The sequence below is a fragment of the Vulpes lagopus genome, chromosome 9 (assembly GCF_018345385.1).
Source record: "Vulpes lagopus strain Blue_001 chromosome 9, ASM1834538v1, whole genome shotgun sequence".
NCBI classification, from domain to species: domain Eukaryota; kingdom Metazoa; phylum Chordata; class Mammalia; order Carnivora; family Canidae; genus Vulpes; species Vulpes lagopus.
In genome coordinates, this window is record NC_054832.1 from 30,779,188 (window position 1) to 30,806,761 (window position 27,574).

The window sequence follows — 27,574 nt, forward strand, 5'->3', positions numbered from 1 at the left end:
TTCATTAGGTTTGTTGTTATTCTAGTTTCTAGAAATGCAAGTTTAAGAGTCTTTTCTGCCTATCACTTAATTTAGTACCATACCCCTGAATTTATCTCAAGAGCTCTTTCTTTTCACTCAGTCTATAATCTCCAAGAGCATTTCACTTGTAGGTTATGGCTTCAACATCTACCTGTATATGCTGATTTTAAAATCTTTTTATCAGAACAAAATATTACTCCCCCACCATTAGCTAATTTCTCATAACTAACAATTTCCCTGTCTGCTGCTTGTTTCCCTTTTTTGTCCATCATTCATATCAATGGGTAATATACTCAGTTGCTAAGTAAAATACTTAAGAGCTATCCTTACCTACTTCTGACAAAAAATAATGATACCGTGTTAACTAATTCCTAAATCTCTTTCAAATCCATGCCTTTTTCCCCCCCATGCCTCCTTCCTGATCATCATTGCTACAATTCTTATTCAGGCCTTATCATTTTTTATCTGGACTGTATAACAGGCTTGTTTGCCTCTTTGTCTCTAATTTTTTTCTTTATCAATCTAATTTTCAGAGATCTTTCCTAAGTGTAAACTTGATCGTGTCATTCTTCTACTCAAATTTTCTTAATTGTTCCTATGAGATTAAAAAAAAACTAAATTTCTTGGCAATGCACATTATAAAACTCTTTATTGTATAAGTCCTACCTTCCTATGCACTCCCCATCAAAAGAGAAAACAACATAATCTAAAAATAGCAAAGGACTTGTACTTCTTCACAGGTTAAGTGCCCTCTCACTTCCTCATTTATTTTTTTAAAGATTTTATTTATTTATTCATGAGAGACACAGAGAGAGAGGCAGAGACACAGACAGAGGGAGAAGCAGGCTCCATGCAGGGAGTCCGACCTCACTTCCTCATTTTTTAAACTATGTTATTCTCTCTACTTGAATACATCCTTCCATCATTACTATTACCGGCACTACTACTACCACCACCACCCAAAACTATCAGAAGCATTTTTTACACATAAACCATAGTAGAAAGCTTAATCAAAGACTTCTTAGATATGAAAGTAATTTGATTATTCAATAAATTCCAAAATCAAATTTGTATTTAAGTATTTAATTTTATTTGGTATACACGACCAGGACCTTATTGTAACTGAAATCCAATACAGGATTTTTTTTTTTTTTTTAATGATTAGTCAGCCCCACAAAGACAATAATACTGCTGTGGAAGACCAAAGGGGAAAAATGATATATTTTTATTTACAATTCTCTATATTGTAAACATTTAATCTATATACTGTTACTAACTTATAATGAGATAGCTTTACATAGACAAGGAAATGATGCCCACATTTCTATTCATATTCAGCGATAGCATATTAAATAGATCAGATTTTCTTTTCCATTAGCATTATGCTTTCTTTAGATAATTATCTAAACTTTTCAAAAGATCTAAATATAGTCAAGTCCTATACAACTAAAACTACTAAAGCCAACATATTTGGCTTATAATTTCCTTTTTAGAATAATTTAAAGTGCTATAAGCAACCTGGCAATCGACACTTTCTATAAGAACAAAACTACCTTTAAACATTAATTTACAAGGTAATATACAATGTTTATCTGGAATAGCTGAAATTTCAGCACAAGGTCACTGTCACATGTATAACAGCAGGATTTTTTTTTGCATAACATGAAGCTTTGAAATTAACTGATGAGTGACTGCCACAATGGCATATTATTGGTTTCCTACAAAAGAGGATAAGAACTACTAGTATATTCTATCTTGGTTTTTTTTTTTTTTTTTTGAGGTCACTTGACAGTAAGTTTGCATATTCAACAAGTCTACTGAGTTACAATATTGTCTACTATAATCATTGCCCTTTTATAACAGCAAATGCTAATGGTAGTTTATAATATATACCACTCAAAAAAAAACACACTTTTTTTTTTTCCTTTTGAACAGGAACCTATATTTTGGGAGTTGATATGCAACAAGGCTAAAACAACAGAACTATAAAACAGTCTATCTGACACAATATGTTGAAGAAATATGTATCTGTTTCATAGTTTTTGTACTTATGATAATGCCCTGCTAAGCTACAAATATGTAAATAGTATATTTTCTCACTTGATATATTAAATCCAATAGAATCATCAAGTTCTCATTCCCCTTTGTATTTTAAAACTTTATCAGATAATCCAAACATGAAATCATATGCCCAAACCTGCAGATCATGTGCACTGTGGTCTATTACAATCAGAATTCTCTTCAAATTTCATTTTTATTAAAATGAAATTGAGAATGCCTACAAAATTAATAAAGAATGTTGTAGTGTGAATTAGAATTAGAATTCAGTGGTTTATGAAATAAGCATTATTTTGGCATGTGTTTTTCCTTCACAACAATGACTAAACTGAGCATGTCCAACAGTCACCTGTGCCAACCTCACAGATACCTCACAGCATTATCTAGTCTTCATTCTCTCAATGTCCCAATTAGATTGCTCTAGTAAAACAATCAATATAGTTTTAAAAATAATAAACTAAAAAATTCAAAGAAAGAGCACCATCCGATTAGGAGACTGAGATAACATGGATTGTAGATGAGGTGGTCACTATGATTAAAAGGTTGCCAAAATTCTGACAAAACCCACGCTGTTATACTGCATGGACCCACACCATGGTCTAAACCTAAAAAACCCTGGGACAGAAACATGATTTTAAAAATAAATTCCAAAATTATAGCTGTAAAAAATGGTGATACAATTAATTTTAAAGCACGAGTGACATGTTACATTGTATTGCTTCTTGAACTTTCCAAAGAACGCTTGTCCATGTCAGGTTTGGGCCTTTATCCTGCTAAGACAGAGAGTATTACATTTATTCAAAAGCCCAGATTTCAATGTCTTGGATAAAGAAATCTTCCTTCTTAGAAAGCGTATGATTCCCAAATGTTTTACAAGAATGGCTTCTTCCATGGTAAAGATCTCCATCAAGCCAAAGGGCAAATTCGCCCCTGAAATATATTAAAAAATAGTTTTAAACAATAATCTCTTAATACTTAAGGTTGTAAGACAATTATTACAGAGGGTATAAAATAATAAGTTAATTAAATTAATTTAAATGAGGCTTTTCAATATTGAAAATTCTGATATCATTTTTTTCAAGCCTTTCCCACTGGTACAAGGCAATTTTGTTTTGTTCACACCCTCTTATAAAATCACTTATTACACAGATCAAATAACAAAATGAATCCTCTAAAATTAGATTTATATAGCATTCTTTTGAGATGGGTGTCACTGTTTTATTACACAGATCAAGTAACAAAATTAATCCTCTAAAATTAAATTTATATAGCATTCTTTTCAGATGGGTGTCACTCTGTTCTTCTTTGCTTGGTATTATGGGTTTCTTTTTGCTATACAGTTTTAATATATTTGACACGAGTTAAATATTTAATATACTTAACATGAAAACTTCCTCTCATCTAACATTATTAATGTGTAGTTAATGTTAAGGTTCTTTCTCCAATTCACAACTGAGGAAACTTTCAATTTGCTAAAGGTCCCATATGTGACATATGTTGAAACCAGAATCTAAATTGGTCTAACTCCGAAGTCTATATTTAGTTCACCACATCATGATTTAGGTTTTGGGGCTCCTATTTGGGATTCTGGAATATCAAGATCCTGTAGCTTTAGGCTTCTGAGCCGTACTCTCCTTCTCCAAAGACTGTACTTGTCTTAATTTATCAAATGACCCAACGTTTAGTCGAGCTTACTGCAATCAGATGGTATACTCAAAATCAAGTTTCAGCAGACATCTAGTGACATTAGGTATGTTATTTTCAAAGATTTAAGGCACCCTTAGCAGCTTGAAATTACTAGCCACTTGCTTGTGATGCCCTCCTGGAGAGCTAACTGAATCACATGTAAGACTACCATTTGGGCTAAATGACTGCCTGCACTCCACCAAAAAAAAAAAAAAAAGTGTAACTGGAACATACAAACATATGCTGATTCCAACAACTAAAAATAACATGGTTTTTAGTTACTAGTTATGTCTTTCAGAGAAGGCTAATTTTTTAACCACTGAAATCATGTCTTTCAAACACCCATCTATAGAGAAGTGGTAAGAGAATTTGTTAGAATTACTCAGGGTAGTGAGCATTCTTATAGGCTAACAAGATTCTGCAGCCTGGATGAATTATTATATATCCTCAGCTGTGGGAAACAAATAATATTTTATAAGTTTGGGAATTACTTAGCATACTTTATGTCTGATCCTGAAGGACAGAGAGAACTACCAAAAGAAGGCATCAGTGTTTGCTAATAAGCACTATTTGAAAAGTCTAGGCTAGGAGGACGTAGAGCAAACTATATGTCAACACTGTAAAGACTGAATGAAGTCGGGATAAGTAAGCAAACGTTCTTATAGTGCCTGCTATGCAAAAGAATCAAATCAAATTAATGATTGACACATACCGTTAAAAACAAAACAAGAAAACAAATTCTGAAAATCTGGGCAGAAAGGGTATCACAAATTTTTTGTAGGAAAACAAATTTCTATTATTCTCTGACATATCCATTCAAATAGTCTCCAGGGTAGAATAAAAAGAAAATAACTGGAACTTTTTTATACGCTGGGAGAAACAAAATAACATTGTATTTTTTTAAAAAACTTGAGAAGGTCTAAGGCATTACTGCATTTTACTTTCAAATACAAGAAGTCACACTGTACTCTAAGGATGGGTTTTAATCAAAAGGGAAATCAACTCAATAGCATTTTAAAATGAATAAACAAATATTTTATCAATAGTTTCAAATACTACACTTAAGCAAACCTTCTTGTAAATATATTGTTTTCTTAGTCGTAATATACAAATTAAGATTCTAATGTCAAAACTTTCCAAAGATAACTGATTTTATAAGTCACACAAATAAGTAAAGTATCTTTAAAAATCTCATGGTAAAATGTTCAAGAGACTTACCCTCCACCACCAAAAGCTAGTGAATCCATGTCTCCCTTGATAAAAAACATATTATCTCCTGTCCACTTAAAGACCTACAGAAATACAAAGAAAACATGTAGATGAAAATGGTCACTTTACAGAGTTGGTTCTCCCAAACCCCAAGTACTGAAAGCCTAGACTGACAGACATAAGAGGAATAAGAACAGTAAGGATAAAAGACTGGGCAGAAGGGTCTGGTGCTCTGGGCTTCTGTATTTGTATGACTAAGGTTAAAAGCATACAACTTTCATTTCCAAAGCCTCAAATCTTATTATCTATTTATACATATTTCTCTTTTCTATGTATGTGTCAAGAACTGAATAGTTAATAAAAAAAGCAGAAAATTGGTTAAAAAATTGATATAGATGCCAATAACTTTTTTTTGATGCCAATAACTTTTAACATTAAACAGAAATGTCATTAATTTGATAATACTTTGATATAAGGCCAAGGTCTTTTTCCTTTGGATACTGATTTGCCTATCATTATTCTTATATAAGTCTGCTACAAATGTTCATGATTTCTAGTTTCAGTTTTTTTAAAGAGCAGTGAGAAAATAAAAACACTTCAGAAGTTCAAAAACAAAATTTCTAGATGTTCATATTCTTAAATTTTTTTTTACTAGCCTTCTTCCATGGGAGTTCTACTTAAATGTAATACAATAACAATTTCTAGCACATCATCTTTATCAACTTTTCCCCAAATATTTATTATAGTTTTCAACAAACTTTAACTTTTTCATAGTTATATAATACCTAATTAATTAATTACACTGTCAAGTAGAAATAGCATAAAAAGATTTGAGTACAAGCACAACCGATGCTTCAAAAATCTGTAACAGGGGCACCTGGGTGGTTCAGTTGGTTGAACCTCTGACTCTTGGTTTCAGCTGAGGTCAGGATCTCATGGGTCCTGAGATCCAGCCCTGAGTTGAGCTCCATGATCAGTGGGGAGTCTGCTGCTCTGTCTTTCTCTCTCTGCTGCCCCCTCCCCTCATACTCTCTAAAATAAGTAAATAAATCTTTAAAAAAATCTGTATCAATTATAAACTTCCAGTTAGCTGTAGGCATTGGTTGTTAGGTTTTATGAGGGAATGGAAAGCACTGGTTAATCTGGTGAGCTGGTTAAGCTTAAGTTTGCTAAAAAATCTTCTAGTGTGTTATCAAAACCTTCTATTTTGATCATCATAGAAACTGTTTCTAAAGACTACTTTTTTAACTGTGTTGATTCCTTTTTTTGAGATTATAACTTCATCTCTTAAGGAAAGGTCTGTCTGATACACTGAACTTTAATGTACCTAAGATGCTGCGATTGCATGAGATGTTTTACAGTCAACATATTCTTTAATTTTAGGTCTTCAATTTTAGGTCTAACTAGTCCTGGAATGTAGTCAATTTAAATTAATTAAGCCATAATAAAGAAAAAGAAAGCAGATAATTTAAACCTAAATGATTTTTTTAAGTTTTTATTACTTACATTATGCAACTTAGTCATTAAAAGTTTCTAAGAATTTCACAATGGCAATTCAGAATAGTAATAATGATGTATACTCCTTACTGAGACGATGATGTATGTCTGGCATTATGCCCTGTTACATTTTATGGTTCCCATTCTATCCATAGGAAAGTTAAACCTCAAAATGGTCGAAAAGTGTGAAGTTATAGTTAGTAACAACAGAGATGAGCGTCAAATGCAAGTGTAAATGCCTCCAAAGTGCATGTTCTTTTCATTATGCCATCTCTTTATAAATTGAATACTGGAATAATTGTCCTTACCTCAAACTCTGGACAGAATGTAAAAACAAAGGTTTCTCCGGTACCATAAAAGCCATCACTCACTTTAAATGGCTCAGACGCTAATGCACCAAAAACCTAAGGATTAAGAAAAGGCATGGTTAATGACACGACTATTAATTTGCTTCATTAAGCATTACCTCATTATTTAAGTAAAATGCAAAAAAAAAGGAAATGAAATATAATTTTATCTACTACTTAAAAAGGGAAATACGATCAGCTGTTATGAAATTTGCATTACTGTCAAATACAAAGCATATCAGTTTCTCAATGGGGAATTTTTTCTAGTTTTGAAATCTAAAAAGATTCTTATAAACAAACAATCTTAAAAAGTGATTACCTCGTTTCAGGAGAACTTATATACACAATGCATGTACAATAGTGATAACATGTTACAGTGGGATTATAGGATTTAGCAAAAACTCTTCTGTATCAGTAAACATTCTACTAACTAAAAAGGTATATGCTACTTTTGTCTTCATTAGATAATAAATTCCATGAGGGAAGGCCTCGGTCTTAACTGGTTGGCCCTGTAGTGCTATGCTTACACAGAACAAGATATCACAGCATAAATAACCTATAAAAGAATGAGTGAATAAGGAACCTGGATAAGTTATTTCATTGCTGTGGGTCTAAATTTCCACAGCATTAAATGGGAATGTAGAGAGTTTTATAGATGATTTCTATAGTCACTGTCTCTGATCTGCTTTTTATAGTCTTAATTTTTAAAATAGACTTTCTTGTTGAAAGGTACATGTTATACATATATATGTTTTATATAAATACACACAGCTCAATGTGGAATTATCACAAAGCAAATCCCATTTAACAACCTTCATTTAGATCAAGAAACAGAACATCATCAGCACTTTGGAAGCTGACCTTGTGCCTCCTCTTCATGACCACCTCCACTTCCCCAAGGAAGCTAACTAGCCTGAATACCATAGATTTGTTTTGCCTATTTATGAACTTTCTTTAAATGGAATCATAAGATAGTTACTCCTTAGTGTCTGGTTTTCAACTCAACGTTACATTTGTGACACTTATCTATGCTATGGCATGTGGTAAGCAGTTCCTTCATTTTTGTGCAATTACCTTTATTGTATAACTCTGGGAAAGTTGATGAAATTCGTTTAGTCATAGGTAACTCTTCAAAACAGTGATGATAAAAGTATCAATCTCATAGAGCTTTGACGATTAAATAAGATAATGCATAAGTGATTAGTTAAATGGGTGGAAAAAGCACAATAAAAGTGTCAGAAGTAGTAGTATTTTGTTTTGTTTTTTAAATTAATATTGCTATTTCATCTTCTCACTCTCCAATCCTAGCAATTGACCTAACTTGATGTTTCAGGAACAAATCAGTATTTCTCTTGCCTTCCTATGGTTTTGTTCTGGTATCATTCTCACACAATTACCTTTAAGTTTTAAAACTACCTATGCTTCAAGACTCTAACAATATTCACTCTTTCCATGAACTTCATTCTGACCTTGTCCAAATAGATATGAACAATCCTTGCTTTAAACACCCCTTTTGCTTTCTCTAGGTTCTCACTACACTTGATACTGGTACACATATTCTTTTTTTATCAGACTATAATCCCTTTATTCATCCTCTTGTTTATTCTCTGTATCACTCAACAATGTCTTGTATATTAGAAGTACTCAATATTATCAGTTAAATTTAATAAAATACACTAATGAAAATAATTTTTATCAAAAAATATATTAAATGTTACTTTTACTGTAATCTCTGAAAGGGTAATGTATCTATGTAGTTACTTTTCATACCTGCCCATCACTGTCTTTAATCACCATCAGCACTGGGGTGTCTAAACCTGTCATTGTTCGATAAAGGGTCTTCAAGCTTGTGCCATGCTTCCCAGTGCCATAAACAAGAGTCCATGGATAGCCAATTGTTCTTGGTGGAAGATGCTTGGTAAGCTTTGCAAAACAAAAATGTTAACATTTTACTTGATAGCTATCTATTGTCAACGTGCAAGATAGTAATGCCAGCTGGAATGTAACAGAACTTTATAAAATGTAGGCTATGCAAATAACAGTAGAAATTATTCTCAAAGACACAGAGATGCTTAAAGAAAAAACTGTGCATTTCTCAGCATGAAATAATAATTGTCCAGCAGGAAAAGAAAGGAACAGGACCCACAAGACACAGAGTAAAAGAAAGACAAGAAATAGGGGTTACTCACTGTTTTTACCCTCTGTACTGAATTAACAAAAATACTGAATGGACTAACAGCTTAATTATTAATAACTTCTCAAATAATGGGCTCTAGAAATCAAGTTTCAACATTTTAAAGCTCTGTGACTTTGAGCAAGATACTAAATTTCTTTATGTCTAAATTTTTTCACTCATAAAATGTGCACAGAGTGCACATTCAATCTCTTTAGGTGCTATAAAAAACTACATGAGATAATCACATAAAGCAAGTAACTAGTACACAGTAAAAAATTAAATTTTGGCTATTATAGTGTCTCATCTAAATTGCTATTGTTTATTTTATTTATTTATTTTTAAAGATTTTATTTATTCATGAGAGAGAGAGAGAGCGACAGACAGACAGACAGACAGACAGAGACACAGGCAGAGGGAGAAGCAGGCTCCCCACAAGGAGCCCGATGCAGGACTCCATCCTGGATCCCGGGATCAGGACTTGAGTCAAAGGCAGATGCCCACTCACTGAGCCATCCAGGTGTCCCCACTATTGTTCATTTATTTATTGTTTATTTTAATGTCTGCTCCTAATATCTTCTATTACACTAGTTGCTGTATTTTGTTTACTTTTCTTCACGGGAAAGGAAGACTAACAGCAGTAACCCTGCTTCTTTAATTTGAAGAACTGAAAAGAGGCTGTTTTACTCTTATGGGTACATACTCTGAGATGCACATATATAAGTATGTCATACCTTTTCAATTTGATCTGGCAGTAAGAGTTCACTGGGATCACTTAGGTTTGGTCGAAAAGATTCAGACTCCAGGTCTGCTTTTGCTGGAGCAATCTGCTTTGAATTTATGTCTTCTCTTGTAGTAATCTAAAGAGGTAAACAGCAATAGCATGTTAATATAAGACTGCAACGTGAAATAAACAGTTTCTGCCTTTTGAGAGAAATAAAACTTTGCACCTTAAAAAATGGGCTAAAACTTTAATTTAAGATTTTAGAAGGCAAAGATGCTCCATCCATCTAATAACAATGGTATATCCAATGTAGAAAAAGATCTTTTAACTATAAGCAGACATTTTTCTCATCTATTGTATGACAGAAAGAAAATGATTAACACCCATATTTCTGTGTGAAAGGAAAAATCAGATGCAAATTTTAATTTTTCCATTGAAGGGCAAAAGTGAGCCAGCTAGCTTGCTATTTATCTGTGCTAAATTATTTAAAATATGTGGGATTTCTTTTCATGATAAACATAAAATTTGCCAAAAATAATTAAGAAAACATTCTGGTGCCAAAGTTTTAATTTAAAGAACTTTTTATGAGTATGTGTGCATACAAAGATTAGCTGCTTCACTGAAAAAGTTACCATTACTTTAAAAATTGCCTTCATTATTTTTGCTTTGGGGCCACATGATAAATTTATTTTTTTCATAACTATACCTTAAAAATTAGATAAATTTAATGCATTAAAAAAGAATATATGCTTTTGCATGATGCAAATGATCTGACATTCCTAAAATGATAGAAATGTTGATTAACTCAAACTCTTAATATGAAAAAGTATCAATAGAATAGATTGTATCATTTAATTTTTATTATTATTTTAAGATTCTATTTATTCATGAGACACAGAAAGAGGTAGAGATGTAGGCAGAGGGAGAAACAGGCTCCATACAGGAAGCCCGATGTGGGACTCAATCCCAGGACCGCGGGATCATGCCCTGAGCCAAAGGCAGGTGCTCAACCACTGAGCCACCCAGGCGTCCCATATCAATTTTATTTTATTTATTTATTTATTTTTTTTTTCAATTTTATTTTAATATATAAAATGCAGTAACATTAGGAAATAAAAGCTATAAAACATATCTATTATTGATGAAACTTTTAAATTGGAAAACAGAATTCTATTGGAGCAGATAACTAAAATGCAGCAATGCACAGAGACTGTGATTCCATTAAGAATGAAATCTTGCTAAATAATTTGGTTTCTTTAACAGATTTTTTACCAAACCTAAATAGCACGTTTTCAATCAATACATGTTCTAGAACTGTATTGCTTTTTGGTGATGAGAAGTTAATACTATATTAATTCTTTCACATCATCAGCATGTTTTACCCTTATTCTGATGATGTGAAAAGTTAAAAGAAAAATCCAAGGCAACATGAGAAGCATTAAAAGAAAAAATACTTCAGTAGATGTAGCACAGCCATGAAAGCATATCTCATTAAGAAGAGTAAAACACACAATAATACACAAAACTGAAAAATGAGTTCAACTGTATCACTTTGTTTCTAAAAAAAAGAGAAAGAAATCACAAAGATTATTTTATGGAATTTTAAATAATTTATCTAGTTTGGTAGGTAGGGTATATTATTCCAAAGTATTTCTAATACCAACCAGGAATACCTCAAAAACAAAAACAATTTAGCTCATTAAAATATTTGATGTGGAGTTGATACAATTGAAATAGCCTTAAAGAAGAGAAAATATTAAAGTCTTGCTTTGCATTAAAAGGTTTTCAAATTTTCTGATAGTACTTCATCTTTCAGATGCTACTGAGTAAAGATTCATCCTCAAACCCAAAGACATTCTTCCAATGTTAAAATTAAATGAACACTCCTTATTGCTCTAAGAAACACACAGTTACTGAGAACAGTTCTACAATGCCAGAAAATTCCTCTGAATATTTTTAAAATGAAAAGATGGCAGAAAGTATAATCCTGAAGCTCTTCAAGGCAAAACTGTACTCTTTAATACAAAAAGGAATTTTCTGATGGGCTATTTTAGTGCTGCAGTCAAGACAAATCCTTTAAAAACGAGATTTGCCCTGACGAGAGACACTAAAAACAAGGAGGATTCACTCTCCGGAGGGGTTTAAACTACTGAATGGGGCACCTGGAGACGTCTGCAGAGTGTGCGCAGTTCTTCAGTATTTAGAGCATCGATCCTGCGGTGATACTCAGCCACTGACACTACCTGAATATGGAGACAGGAAGACAATAATTCCACTGACAGTTGAGAAAAAGAGCCAAAACAAAACAAAACAAAAAAAAATATGGAGAAATTTAAATGGAGAAAGAGAACTGTCTGTAATCAGGGTTTCTTTCCCCACTCCATGCTGGAAATCCAGGAGATTTCTATATCAAACTACAGAGAAATACACATGACTGAGTTTAAAAGTCCTATATACAACAATATAAGGTTTATGAACTGCTTCATACAGATAGAATCTGATTCAATAAATAGAATAATAGTTGTTTATAAAGGAAACACTACAGAAAACAACATGCTGTTTTTGCTAACATCGAAGATAACATCAAAGATAAAACATCTAAAATCATAATGGCAGGCATTTTACAAAGAAAATGTAGTTCAAGTCTCCTCTCCAAATCAGGTTAGCTCAAATATTATACCCTAATGGCAATGCTGGAAGCATTTCTTCTAAGCAAAGGTGAGAAACATACCCATGCCACATGATCTGTATCAGAAAAAAAGGGAGGGAGCAAGAATAAGATATGAAGTACATTGAAAAACCTAAAGTAGTAAGAAAAATGAGAGTAAAAATTAGATTTTCAGAAGTATATCTAATCAACAGTACCTTCTCAGGCATGTCTACATGACTCTCTTCAATTTTTGTCTTTATATGATTTCTTTACAGTTGATACTGTAACAGTTATTTGTGACTAAAACTTAATAACTATCCTACATTCTAAATTCCTAAGAAAAATTCTTTGTCTTAAATAATTGCCTAGACCAGTCTCTTGTATAATGTATTTGCAAGCCATATAGAACAGAGGAACATTATTACAAAAAGTCCACAAAAATAGGCAAGTTTCCTTAGGTTGATATAACAGCTACAACCTTCTCAGATTATAATCTAATTCCTAAAACAGAAACCATAAAAAAGTGAATTCTGGTTGTGTCATTAATATGTGCTGATTCTCCTGAGCCAAAGCAGATTCATTTTGTGATTAATGCAGTTGAACCACTGGCTCAGAAAGAGTTGACTTCTAACCTAGGTTTTAAAAAGCTTTTGTTCTAGCCAACTAAAATAAATTAACCACCTGTAAATATCAAGGAAATTCTGAAGAGTTATGTAAACCTGATAAAAGCTGTGAAAGACATGAGAATAGTAAAAAGAAACTGGACAGATTTCTGTTTTAGCATAATATTGAATTTTACAAAGCAACAATGTATGTATGCAATATGATAGTTGATTCCCGACTTAGAAATGTAAAATGGTTATGATCTCAAACTCTAGAGGATCAGATGGATCTGAGTTTGGACTCCTTTTTATCTTTTTCTTCATAAAACAAAGGAAATAATAAGAGCACATTTTTTATGAAATGAAATAAAATGCACATATAAAGGATTGAGTACAGTGTCCAGCACACAATAAATAATAGCTACTATTACTAACATTACTTTTACCCAATCATTTTTCGCCAATTTACCGTAAGGACTAAAGGGATTTAATGTTCAAAGACCTTCCTTATTTATTTATGGATATTAAAATATTTCAGTTTTGAGAGTTCAACTATCTAGTATATTATGACTCTTCTGAAATCAATTAAATTTCAGGATTAGATAAAAATATTAAAGATCTTTCAATTAAAAACAAAAAGTTTTCAATAAAGATGAAAGAAAAATAAGGTCCTAAAAGTTAAAAAATCATGGCCTTGTTTTTCTGTGACCAGCAAAAGAAATCTCCACAAAATATTAAATGGACAGCTGTATTTTTCCTTTTCCCATGGTATTCAAACTGATCAAGTCTTCTAGCCAAGAGTTTTCAAATTATATGACTTTCCTACTACTCAGCATTCTATTTTTTTAAGGGCCAATAGCATCTTAGTATTATTATTTTTTTAAAAGATTTCATTTATTTATTCATAAGAGACACACAAAGACAGAGATAGAAAGAGAGAGAGAGAGAGACAGAAGCAGAGACACCGCAGAGGGAGAAGCAGGCTCCATGCAGGGAGCCCGAAGTGGGACTAGATCCCGGGTCTCCAGGATCACGCCCTGAGCTGAAGGTGGCGCTAAACCCCTGAGCCACCTGGGCTGTTAATACTAGTTTTACACTTATTTCTTAAAGCTCATTTTACCACATAAACACAATTCTTCGATGGAAGTAAAACTAAAGTATGCTCACAAAAGGAATTACTTACAAGCTAACTCTATCAATAGCCCTGAGTAGGAGTTATCAGTGAGGGAACCATGAACTGCCTATCCTAAGTTTAAGCTTATAACATTTAGTCAAATCTTAGTTTCTTTAATGTCACAAATCTACCTTTTCTCATTCACACTCTTTTTGTAAAAAGCCTGTATTTTGGGACTTATAAACTCATTTCTTCAATCCTAAATATTTACTTGTGTTGTAGATACAAAAAAAACTGTCAAAAGGGTCTGTGCATTAATACAGAAAAAATGAGTACAGAGATAATATGTCATCTTCTCAAATTAAATGAATAAAGAGATACAGATTCCAAGCATGTATGATGGAACTAGAATTAGTCTTAAATTAGTTTTTATCTCTTTGGTAAATCGTATGTACAGAATTTACTTACCCAAAAAGATTAAACCTCAGAAAACGGACATATCTCTACAATATGTCCTGCATCATACTTCCAATACTAAGGATGCACAAAGAAACCAAGACCCCAATTAAAAGTATATTCACTGACTTGCTAGAGTCATTTCTTGAGGAATAAAGTATTTTGCACATACTGCCAAATCCCCTCTGTAAGAAGTAAGTACTATGACCTACTCTCTACAGAATTAAGTGCTACTCTCCAGTCTTTTCAGTCTGACAAAGGACTCTCACACAGAAAAAGTATTCCCTAAGCATTTATTTTCACAGAAAATAAATGTATGGGCAGGATTAAACCCACCCATCTTTATTACAAAGAAACTAACAACAACAACCAATATAGAACAAAAACTTAAAGAACTAACAACCACCACCAATATAGAACAAAAGCTAAAGCTAGAGAAAACACAGTTTCTCCTAAGACCCATGAATAAAAACATGTTCATAAAGACCAACACCACAGTCTAACAGTCCTCCTTCCAGGATGTTCCAGTATTTCCCCCTGAAATTACCCCACAAACAAACCAAAACCTCCCACCCCCCAACTTCCTGACAAACTAACAAAAGTCTGGTGGATAACTATGAAGATGCCATTTTTATCCCTTACTTATTTCTTACTTTTGTTCCATAGTAAAGGAAAATGGAGTAGAAAGACAAATATGTCTAGTCAATGCCATTTATACTTACCTTGGTACCTAAAAATATGTTTAATGAGGAGAAAATCTAAGTTGTAGTAGCTAACGAAAAGGCACACAGCACTATCCTTGAAATCACATAACCTTCTGTTCTGTACATACACAACAATGTTTTATTACAAAATAAGACCTGAATTATGTTAAAACTTCGCTTCTTTTTGCCCTAAACTACTGGTTTCAAAATAACACTTCATGGAACTGTAATAAATAAGGTATAAAAGAAGCGAATAAAGAATCATAAATTAGCCAAAAAACAGAATAGAGGAAAAAGAGATGTAATCCAGAATGAACTGAAAAGAGAACATATTAGCAAAGTTTTGATTTGAATAAATCTATATTTAAAATTGAATAAATCTATATTTAAAATTACTTCCTCTTAAGTATATTTGCAGATGATTCATAGATTTTCATTAGAAGGCAGATATATTCACTGTTCTTTTAGTCAAAAAGAAACCTGTAAACTACTCAAACTATTGCTTTGGCTTTTTGGAACAATAAATACAAGAAGTGAATCTCATAAAAAGGGAATAATATAATATTTTCCATAGTATGTCGGGGGGGAAAGAACACTCATTACATAATCTTGAAATATATAAACCCACTATTAAGAACTGGAGATTTCAAAGCTCCTTTATCAGTAATTCACAAATTCAGCAGGCAGAAAATCAGTAAAATTATAGCTGAACTGAGAAACATCCTCAATTAACTGGATCTAACTGACTTGTATACACTATTCATCTAACAACAACAGAACACACATTCTTCTCAAACTCACATGGAACATTCATTAAGACAGACTGCACATTCTGGTCCATAAAACATACCTTAACAAATAGATATCATAAAAAATATGCTTTCAGAACATGACAGAACTAAAATTTAGTAACAGAGAAATAGTGGGAAAATCCCCCAAATACTTTTCAACAACACATTTCTAATTAATGCACAGTCAAAACGAAAGTCTTGGGAGAAATTTGAAATGTTTTGAGCTAGATGGAAAAAACACTCCAAAGTATCAAAATTTTGGGATGTAGTGAAGATAGGAATTAGAAGAAAATTCATAAAATAAAATGCATACATTAAGAAAATATCTAAAATTAATAATCTAAGCTTCCATCTTAGGAAACTAGAAAAAAACACATTAAATCTTAAGTTGAAGAAAATAAATAATAAAGTTAGAGCAGAAATCAATGAGACTGGAAACAGGAAATCAACAGAAAAAAAAATCAATGAAACAAAGTCAGTTCTTTGAAAAGTTCAATAAAATTGATAAACCTCTAGCCAAGCTAACTAAAAAAGAGAAAGAAGAAATGAATTATGTCAGAAATGAAGAAGGGCCATCACTGTTGATCCCATTGACATTAAAATAATAATTGAATATTATAAGTGACTCAATACCCAAAACTGATAACCTAGATGAAATGAACCAAATCCTTTAAAGATACAAACCACCAAAACTTACACAAGAAAAAAAATAGATCAACTGAGTAGGCCTATACTGATGAAAGAAACTGAATTAATAATTACTAACCTTCTAAAATAGAAAGAATGAGGCCCAGTTCTAGCCAACTAAAATTATGAATTAGTTACCAGGAAACATCAGGATACTCTATAAAAAAGCTATGCAACCTTGTTGGAAGCTATGAAAGACATAAGAACTAAAAAAAGATAAACTGGGCAGATTTCCATTTGTGCCGTTATTATTATAATGACTTTTGCAAAGGAACGACGCATATACATGGTAGCTGATTCCGTACTTACGAAGAAACTCAAAGTAGTTATGATCTCTAGCTCTGGAGCATCCGGAGTGAATCCAAATGGATTCACTGATAAATTCTAGCAAACATTTAAGGAAGAAATCATACTAATTTTCTACAATTTCTTACAGAAAAATAAAATATTTCCCTACTCAGGGACTAAACATCCAAACAGACATTTCACAAAGACAGATGGCATATAGATGGCAAAGAAGAATTCAATATCATATGTCATCAGGGAAATATAAATTAAAATAATGAGATACTACTACATACCTATTTAGGATGGCTAAAATCCAAAGCACTGACAACGTCAAATGCTAGGGAGTATGTAAAGCAACAGGAATTCTCATTTACTGTTGGTACAGTGCAAAATGGTACTGCCACTTTGGAAAAGTCTAGTAGATTGTTACAAAACTAAACATACTCATATAATCCAGCAATTATGCTCCTTGGTATTTATCCAATGAGTTGAAAACTTATGTTCACACAAAATCTACCCCCAAAATAGCTTTTTACTAGAAGTATCAAACATTGGAAGCAATTAGGATGTCTTTTGATAGGTGAAAAGATACAAGACACTGGTATATTGATACAACAGAATATTAAGTCAGCACTAAAAATAAATGAGCGATCAAGCTATCTAAAGACAGCGAGGAACATTACATGTATCTTACTAAGTGAAAAAAGCCATTCTGAAAAGTCTACATATTGTGTGATAGCAACTATATGATACTCTGGAAAAGGCAAAACTACTGAAACAGGAAAAAGATCAGCAGTTACTGGGTATTCAGGTAAAGAGGGATAACTAGAGGAAGCATAGAGAACTTATAGGGCAGTGAAACAATCCTGTATCATCCTATAATGGTATATGTCATTACACAGAATGTACAACACAAAGAATAGACATTAAGGTAAACAAACTATGGACTTCGGATGATAATAATGTATAATATTAGTTCATAAATTGTAACAAATATACCATACCAAGATGTGAATAATAGGAGTACTGTGTGTGTGTGTTGGTGTGGGGAGGGGTATATGGGAACTCTGTACTTTTCAATTTTTTTGTAAACCTAAAATTGTTCCAAATATAAAATCTATTAATTAAAAAAAAAAGAAGAGGAAGGACAAACACAAAATTCTGAGAGGTGGTTACCAATTTGAGGAAAACATGAGATGACAGAGAGAAAGAACACATAGGCTCATACAACTGCTTTGGTAATGCTCTAGTTCTTAAGTTGGGGAGTGGGATCATAGATATTCATTTTATTATTATGCCTCCTATCTTACATATGCTTTTCAACTACTAAGTCAAATAATAAAGAAAAAATATTCTACACTGAATATATATGTATATATATTTTCAATTAGGTTGTTAACTAGGAAGCAGATGTTTTACATATAATAAGATGTATATAAATATATAGTAGTTAATAAACATCTTGTGAATATGTACTAGGCAACACAGTATAGCAGAAAGAATACAGACTTTGGGTTCAGACCTCTGCCTTAAATAATTCTAATTCTGCTTTTTACTAGGTTTTGTGAACTTGAGCAACTGCATTTAATCTCTATATTTCTACGTCTTTCACACAGAAATAATATTTTAAGTATTTTATGAGGAATGATAACATATCTGACATATATAAAATAAACAATGATACATTAAATATACAAAATAAATGTTAATTCCCTTCCCCTGGTTATGTTGTGAAGATGTTAAGAAAGTGTAAAGAGTTTAAGGGCAGATGCTAAAGCCAGAATGCCTGGATTCAAACCATATACTGGCTGTAGTAAGACTGCTATATGCTTTTGTGTCTGAAAATGGAGAGGAGAGTAGCAATTTTCACCATGAGGATTAAATAAATGTTAAATGTTTAGAATAATACAATGTTATTTTTAGTACACAGTGTTAGAGCTTAATTATTTTTCTCATTAACTTATTATCTTGAACCAAGGTCACGAAGATTTTTACGTTTAAAGTGGCTCTTCTTATGGACTTATTTCTTGCAGAGATGTAAATAATTTATGATAGGATTTTTCTCCTTTGTTTGCATACATGAAAGCCTACGTATAAAAAAAATTCATCTTGTCACATGAGGGCCTAAACAGAAAAGAAAATGGTGACTAGTTTAATGAAATATTGATAGAGATAAAACAGTGTTGCTATATTTAATGATTTGTGACTTTAATCTGATTAAGCCTAAATTCTTCTTATAAAACAGGCTTATACCGCTCAACCAAATTACAATTTATTGACATTTAAAAGGCAGGATAAAGCATATGGTTACATCAAATATATAAATAGCTTCAAATAAATAGTTAGAAATTAAAGTTTAGGTTGTGTGTCAGAATAAACTCTAAACTGGCCTTAAAAAAATAAAGACAGGAAAGTTAACAAGCATGCCTGATCAATATGGTTCTCACTGAAGCTAAATGGCAAAGGTTTACATTCATTTCATGTCTTTTAGAACATATTTTACCTATTCATTATTAGTTAATGTCTCCAAGTCTTAAATTAATTTATTTGTAAAAATGAAAATAATCTACATCTGATTAACACACAGAGTTAGTTGTGAGGTAAAATATGATGCTATATACATGAGCATTTAGAAAACTGTCCTGGTTTACATAAATACATAGCCATATTAATACCAGCTATAAGACAGTTTATCAGTGAGATCTATAGATACCATTCTACTAATCAGTTGAAATGACAAATTGTGAAAAGCTATAAAATATTTGTTATTCTATAAAAATCATTTTATTTTTTAAAAAGATTTTATTTATTTATTCATGAGACAGAGAGAGAGAGAGAGAGAGACAGACAGACAGACACACACAGGCAGAGGGAGAAGCAGGCTCCATGCAGGGAGCCCAATGTGGGACTTGATCCCTGGACTCTGGGATCCCGTCCTAAGCCAAAGGCAGATGCTCAACCACTTGAGCCACCCAGGTGTCCCTAGAAGAATCATTTTCTATTTTTGATTTTAAAGCACGAGATTTTTCAGGCAAAATCTTATAGGAAATCTCAATCTACAAAACAAGAATTGCTAACCTTTTAAATCTTCTTTTCTTAAGCTTTTCTCCTGTCTTATAGCTACTAGGGTTATCTATTCTAAGGCAAGGAAAACAGCTAGAAAACCAGAACCTAAATTTGTCTACACATTAGAACACAACACACTGTACTGTCCCATTTTTAAAAATCTCTCAAATACATCCTGGTGAGGTAAAGAATGGGATAATAAAACTGTCTCTGTGCTCCATAACAGCTTGGTTCAGTAACTACTTCATACCTGTTTCCTCATCTTTAAAATGGGGAGTAATGCTGATTCTGCAAGGTTACTGTGAAGGTTAAATGAAATAATACATAAGCTATATGCATGAACCAAGCTGAAGACCAGTGAGAGGCATGCTTTCATATCTGAGAAGATCACACAACAGCTTCCTATAAGGTTAAAAACAGGAAATGTTGAGTGTGGTAAGTTTGTGATGCACATTATGATGATCTATAAAATTCAAAACATGCACAATTTTGTCTGTATTTATAACAGATTAAACTGTATTAAAGTCTTAGCAAACTAATGCCAAGCAGTTATTTGAGCTGCAAATAAAAAAAATACATGAATGTTTCACTGTTGTGTTGGTTTTAAAAAGAAAGCTGTGTTCACTTCAGATGCCTACATCTGTGCTGATATATAACATGAACAAAAAATTGAAATTATTCAACTTAAACATAAAAAGACATAAGAAAGTACTCTCAAGCCTGATAAAAACTAACACTAGTTGAAATAATTTTAGTATTTTTTTTTGTGCTTAACATTTATGAGTAGTAAGCTGCTATGGGGGGCATCTTCCAAAGTCATTTTTGGTTTTAAGTATGTGTCTAGCTTTATTTAAATCATCCACAATTACAGTAAAAATAATATTCATAAGGCAAGTTATAATCTTGAATTACCACAGAAAGAGCAACTGGCAGTATATTTTCTAACAAATAATGCACACATATTTTTACTAAAAAATAAAAGGATTCTCAAAATAGTAAGGCTGAGATTTCTCCTGGCTAGAGAGAGTATCTTTTAAAGTTTTGTATTAGGTAGCACCGCTGGAAAATTTTAGAATAGTTTAAAGGAGACTTTTCTCAAGATAACTAAAATAATTGTCTTAATACACAATATTATAAATGTCCCTAGTCTGGGATCCAGTCAAAAATTAAAGTTAATTCACTCTGATTGTTCTACTCAATTTCTTAAGAAAAAAATTCTGAATATTTTCCTACAACTAAAATTAAAAACTAAGGTAGTAATAAAGATTTAATAATTTCCTGTTACTGTAAACTAGGAAAGTCAATGCACTTTTACAAAACAAAATTACAGTTTATTCATTTCCTTTTTTGAAGATATTTAGGATTAGCAGAAATAAAGTACTTCACACTTCTCTGTAATCATACAACTTTGTATTCTACAAATATTCTCTCTGCTTAAGCTTTCAGGAATTGTATATTTTTGCATCATGTCACCATAAAGACTAGTAAACAGAGAAATTGAAATCATTGACTAAGATTTACCAGAGTATATTTATGATTAATTGGTTGATGTCTTCTCCCTTTTTTTCCATACCAGAGACGAGACATTTCCTTTCCAGAGCAAATTAAGTTAAATTAAATCTCATAAGGACTGTTTTAAAAAGCATTCTTCCTCTGTTAAAGATAAATTTTCAGCACAAGAGCTCTACTACAGTGACAAAACAGTTTGCTAGGGACAAAGATTTGATTGACAAGACACAGAGCTAATCGCTAAGTAGTATCCATTGCAAAGATAGTTCTGAGTGGAGACTGTAAAACCAGGGAGGGAAGAGAAGGTTTCCCATGTTTAAGTTTGGTTGCACTGTACCCAAATGTGCAAAAAAGGGCTCAAAAGTTTAAAGACACAGAGCATGTATTTGCAAACACTAGTATAGTAAGAAATACACTAAAAATATCTATCATAAAAAAGTACTAAATGCAGTTTCCAGACTCCCTCCTAGAGTGCATAAATGATTTCCACTAACATTTTGTTGTTTTGGCTCATGCAATCAGTCATATATCTATTCTTTATTTAAATCTAAAAATCCAATAAAATGTCATCTTTATGTGACCATTTTTTAAACAATGATTCTTTGAGTACCTTCAACTCTCAAATTTCATAGAATGCCTATGTAAAAATAAAGCCAATTCACTACAGATAAATCGTACACAAATATTTAAGTGACCCGAAAATTCCTTTACCTGTTTATACAGTCCATTTTTGCTTTTTTATAGATTTTATTTATTTGAGATAGAGAGAGAGCACATGAGCAGGAGGAGGGGCAGAAGAGAAGCAGACTCCCTGATGAGCAGGGAGCCCTATATGGGGCTTGATTTGATCCCAGTACCCTGACTGAGATCATGACTGCAACCAATGGCAGATGTCGAACTGACTGAGCCACCCAGGTGCCCCTATACAGTCCATTTTAAATCTGCATTTTCTAATAGCTAATTTCTTGAAAAGGTACTTTATTTATATAAATAAAAGATTTTATTTATGAAATACAGAGAGAGGCAGAGACAGAGGCAGAGGAAGAAGCAGGTTCCCTGTGGGGAGCCCGATGTAGGACTTGATCCCAGGACCCCGGTATCATGCCCAGGCTGAAGGCAGATGCTCAGCCACTGAGCCATCCAGGCATCCCTCTTGAAAAAACTACTTATATTTATTATACCAACATATACTTCACTAATCAGTGGTAAGCTGAACATAACCAAATAAGTGAATATTTAAGATTAAATATTACGGCTATAAATTAAAACTTCCTAGAGCTCAATTTTAAGTAGAATATCAATGCATATAATAGTATGCAGAGAGAGGCAGAGACACAACACAGGCAGAGAGTTAGAAGCAGGCTTCTCGCAGGGAGCCCGATGTGGGACTCGATCCCAGGACTGCGGAATCACGACCTGAGCTGAAGGCAGATGCTCAACCGCTGAGCTACCCAGGCGTCCCGTCTCCATATTTTAAATCAGCTCTTCCTCCTTTATCTTGTGTGTTCACACAAAGCTGTGTATACATGACACCACCCTTCACACACATACCACCTTTATAGTATACACACACACACACACACACACACACACACACACTGAACCACGCCCACAGCTCCACAGCTTCCTCCACATTCCAAAATGTACACACAAAGCATGCAGCAGACTCCACACTAAATATCCTACCTCCCACTCAGCTAGTCTCCCATCTCCCCAACCAGCCCCATCACTCTTACCCTAAGATCTCTCCCACAGTCCCCCATATGCACACTGTAATTATCCCCACATTCATCTTACTACACATTACACATATTTATACAAAGAAAACAAAAAAAATTCAAAAATATATATGTACCTGTGTTTACTGCAGCATTATTTACAACAACCAACTGAAACAACCTAAGTGCCCATTAACTGATGAATAAATAAAGATGAAATGGTACACATGTGTACACACACACACACACACACACACACTGGAATACTATCCAGCCATAAAAAGAATGCAATCTTGCCATTTACAACAATATGGATGGACCTTGAGAGCATTATGCTCAGTGAATTAAGACAAAGACAGGTACTTTATGATCTCACATGTGGAATTTAAAACAACAAAACCCAAGCTCACAGATAAATAGACTGGTGGTTGCCAGAGGCAAGGAGCTGGAGGTAGGCAAAATGGGTGAAGCGGGGGGGTGTGTGTGACAAAAAGTATACATTTTCAATTCTAAAATATGTCATGAGGATGTAACATACATGGTGATTATAGTTAATACTGTATTGGATATTTGAAAGTTGCTAAGAAACTATACCTTGAAGTCCTAATCACAAGAAAAAAAATTACCAATATTCAGGTGACAAATACTTGAAACCTGCTGTGGTGATCATTTGTAATATATACAAATTATCAGATCTTCATGTTGAATATCTGAAACTGATATGCTATATATCAATTATATCTCAATTAAGAAAACAACTGATTTAAGCTATTTAAGCCTGGTTTTCTGTTTCTTGAAGCCAAATGCTTCCTAATTAATAAACACAATACCTAGCAGACATAAAAAATGAGTTCAGTAAATCTTTCTTGCCTTTTTTTTCATTGTGTTTAGAAAATATATTAGATCATTTAAATATTTCTAGTTATCCCAGAGCTTGAAAGAGATATCAATTTACCATTAGTGTAAAATAACAAGACTATAAAATGAAGCACTTTTAAAAACATAACCAGTTGGTGGATCATAATTCATATTCAAGCGTTCTGATGATTCAGATACTCAACAATCTCGTTTCCTCTACTTACTTTATTGGTGTTGAAATTATGAGATTTCTTCTGTGTTGGGAGTGGTCTATCAGGGGCAAATATATAAAATTCACCCTATTCAATATTTAAGGTAATATTTTAGAAGTAATTTTAATGTTTAAAATCATAAATTAGTTGTTCACTGCTGGTTTATAGAAATACAATTGATTTTTGTGTTGTTAAAAAATAAATTAATCTGTCATTTATCCATCCTGTCTCTTCTCACAATCAATACTAAATAACATTTTGGATTTTTTAATAGAAATATGATAGCCTGTAACTTTTGGCCAATTACCAAGGGAGAGTATTAACAAAAAGCAAAACATTAGTTCAAAATTTTCCTGAGGTAGATAACATCCTAAGCTAACATTTTTATTAGTCAAAATAGACATTGGGCATGATTAATGAGCGCCCAATGCTAATATGAGAAAACTTATGAACAGTCTAGAACTGGGGAGGGATCTACTGTATAGCACAGTACCTATAATAATACAGTATTGTTATATTTGAGAGTTTGCTAAGAGGATATATTTTATGTTGTATTCTTATTACAAAATAATAATAGTAATAATGAGAGTAGGAAGAAATTCTTGGAGATGATGGATGTATTTATAACTGTGATGATGATTTCATGGATGTATACTTGACTCCAGGCTTATCAAGCTGTACATATAAATATGCAGAGATTTTGTATGTTAATCCTACCTCAATAAAGTGATTTTAAAAATACTTAATATAGAGGGATGCCTGGGTGGCTCAGCGGTTGGGCATCTGCCTTTGGCTCAGGCCTGATCCTGGAGTTCCGGGATCAAGTCCTGCATCGGGCTCCCTACGTGAAGCCTGCCTCTCCCTCTGCCTGTGTCTTTGGCTCTCTCTCTCTATGTCTCTCATAAATAAATAAATAAAAAATCTTTAAAATAATAAATCTTTAAAATAATAAATATTTAATATGGAAATATTAAGACAACTTGTATTAACTCATAAATTCTAATTGCTTTAATATTTAGAAAGTAATGCTTAAAAACTTAAGAAATCTGCAAGTGTCTGCAACAGATACATTGACAGTCCTCCAAATTCTAATTGTTTTTAATGCATTGATGAATGCAATGTTTTTGATTTCTACCCTTTTGTCAATAATTAAAATTATCAAATATTTTAATAATTACATTATTAAATTATTAAATTAAAATTAAATTTTAATTATTATTAAAATATTTGATAATTTTAATGTAATGATTCATTAAATTATTTTTGGAGTTTTGGTTTGTAATATTATATGATCTTATCAATGTAAAAAAGTATATTTTTCTTTAATTGCCTTTAATATATACAGCTGCTCTATTTAGTGACTTAGAGATAGAATAATTTCATTTTGAACAAAAACAATTCTGTATGGATTTTGCCAGCTACGCTGAGAAGTAATAAGGAATTTTGTTTTATGTATCACCTCAATTTTAATTTTGGCATTACTTGTGCCTTAATTAAAAATAACCTTTCTGTTTAATAGAACGAATATTAGAATACTCATTATCAGATAGTATAAGAAATAAAATATTCACCAAAGAACTGAAATCATCTCAGAAACCAAAAATTGAACAAAATACATTTTTATCAATATTTTGGCAAGAGAAGTGAGGACTAGACTGGTATGAAATGCTTCTAATACTAATCATTACTTTTAAGAATAAAAAAATACTATTATGCCATATAATCTACTGGCACTTAGTACTAAACTCCTATTTTAAAGTTTAATCAAAAAGTATAAACCTGGGAGGTAAACTTCTAAATAAATCAATGAAAGCTAATTTAATGAAGCCAATTGCTTAATTGTTTTCTTATCCCAGGGGCACTGCATGTCTTAATTAGTAGGTTTGGAGTCTGAAAGATATTGAACTGTAGGTGGGATAAAATTAACTTTAAAGATGAAAAAATGGAAAACTTTTTCTGCCAGTTCTTATCCCAAAAGGAGTGCAAGTCAACTGAAAGGAAGTGGCACAAGCAATTGTAGCTTAAAGAGCTCCATTTTTGAGGCCTGAATCATTTAGCAGCAAGACTGGCATGTCCAAAACATGTGACACTTTGAAACCCAAACATACTTTCAGAGGATTCAAATAGAGTCTCTAAGACTACAGGAGACTATTAGATTAATAGACTATTAGAGACTTTTAGAGACTCTTGGATTGGCATGTGAAGCTGTGGGTGATAGAGCCTAAGGGGTCAGCCATTAAGCCACGTGGCACCTGCTGACAGGAGAAATTTGACTTTTGTATTACTATAGTTTCACTTCTGCTTCATAAGAAATTTTTAAAATTCTTTTTATATTACAGCAGATAAAAGATGAATGCAAAATTCATATGAATCTCAGATAAAACAGGCTTCAAAGATACTTTAAGATATTGTGGCTGCTGTGTTAGACTATGCTACTAGACTCTTGTGTACTTGTCAAGTACATCATTTAAAGAGCATTTGATGGACAAATTCAAGAGGTGCAGATCAATGACTTACAGAGTGGTACGTTTCTTGGTTTCCCTCTCCTTGTAGTGCCTCTGAGCACACAATGTGATAAAAATCCTTTGGTGTGTTAGGGAGCTATGCCTGAAGTAATTCAGCCTGGCTGTTATTGATAAGAAACACACACACAAACAAAAAACTGTGCTTTTAAAAATCAAGGCATAAAATGATTAAGGAAACCTTTCTCCACACTGAACCAAATTTAAGTTTTTGGTGTGCAGATGCAACACACAGAATAGGAATATCTTGAAAAATATTTTATGCAACGTAACTTGCATGACAGGGCCTTGAAAATTAAACTATGGTATGATTAATACAGTCTGAAAAAATCTCCCAGCTTAGGATTTAGCAATATTTAACATAACACCTGAAGTGATGACATGGAGTAGCACAGTTTTCATCATGTACAATATCATCATGTGAAGAGCTTTACAGAATACTGATTTTTATTTGGTCTGAGGTGACCCTGAGGCAATGCTTTTTGAAAGCTCTCCCAAATGACTCAAAGGTTCTGCCAAGATTGAGAACCTGGTGTGGAGAAAAGGACAACTGATTGAATTACAGATTAACTATTATGACGTGTTACTATGAGGATTTTAGCCAAATAAGAAACAAGCTTAGAGAAATTATCTATAGAATAAAGATAACAGTCTATAATTAAATGGGTTACTCTAGATCTAA

At 32.5% G+C, this 27,574-nt stretch overlaps 1 protein-coding gene across 12 annotated transcripts in view; it reads right to left on the reverse strand.

Moving 5' to 3' along the window:
• Positions 1–1,088: 1,088 nt before the first annotated feature.
• OXR1 (oxidation resistance 1) overlaps positions 1,089–27,574 on the reverse strand; it is a 461,178-nt gene continuing 434,692 nt past the window's right edge. For 7 of the 12 annotated variants that reach the window (XM_041769235.1, XM_041769238.1, XM_041769242.1 and 4 more), the window contains 6 exons: positions 11,878–11,958; positions 9,726–9,851; positions 8,589–8,741; positions 6,780–6,875; positions 4,984–5,057; positions 1,089–3,009 (listed from right to left, as the gene is read on the reverse strand). In XM_041769235.1, coding sequence (XP_041625169.1) covers positions 2,874–3,009; positions 4,984–5,057; positions 6,780–6,875; positions 8,589–8,741; positions 9,726–9,851; positions 11,878–11,958 — 666 coding nt within the window. In that variant the 3' untranslated portion in view covers positions 1,089–2,873. Of the gene's footprint in view, positions 3,010–4,983; positions 5,058–6,779; positions 6,876–8,588; positions 8,742–9,725; positions 9,852–11,877; positions 11,959–21,594; positions 22,148–27,574 lie in introns of those variants that run through there. The other 5 variants (XM_041769239.1, XM_041769236.1, XM_041769241.1 and 2 more) reach the window with 3 other exon arrangements.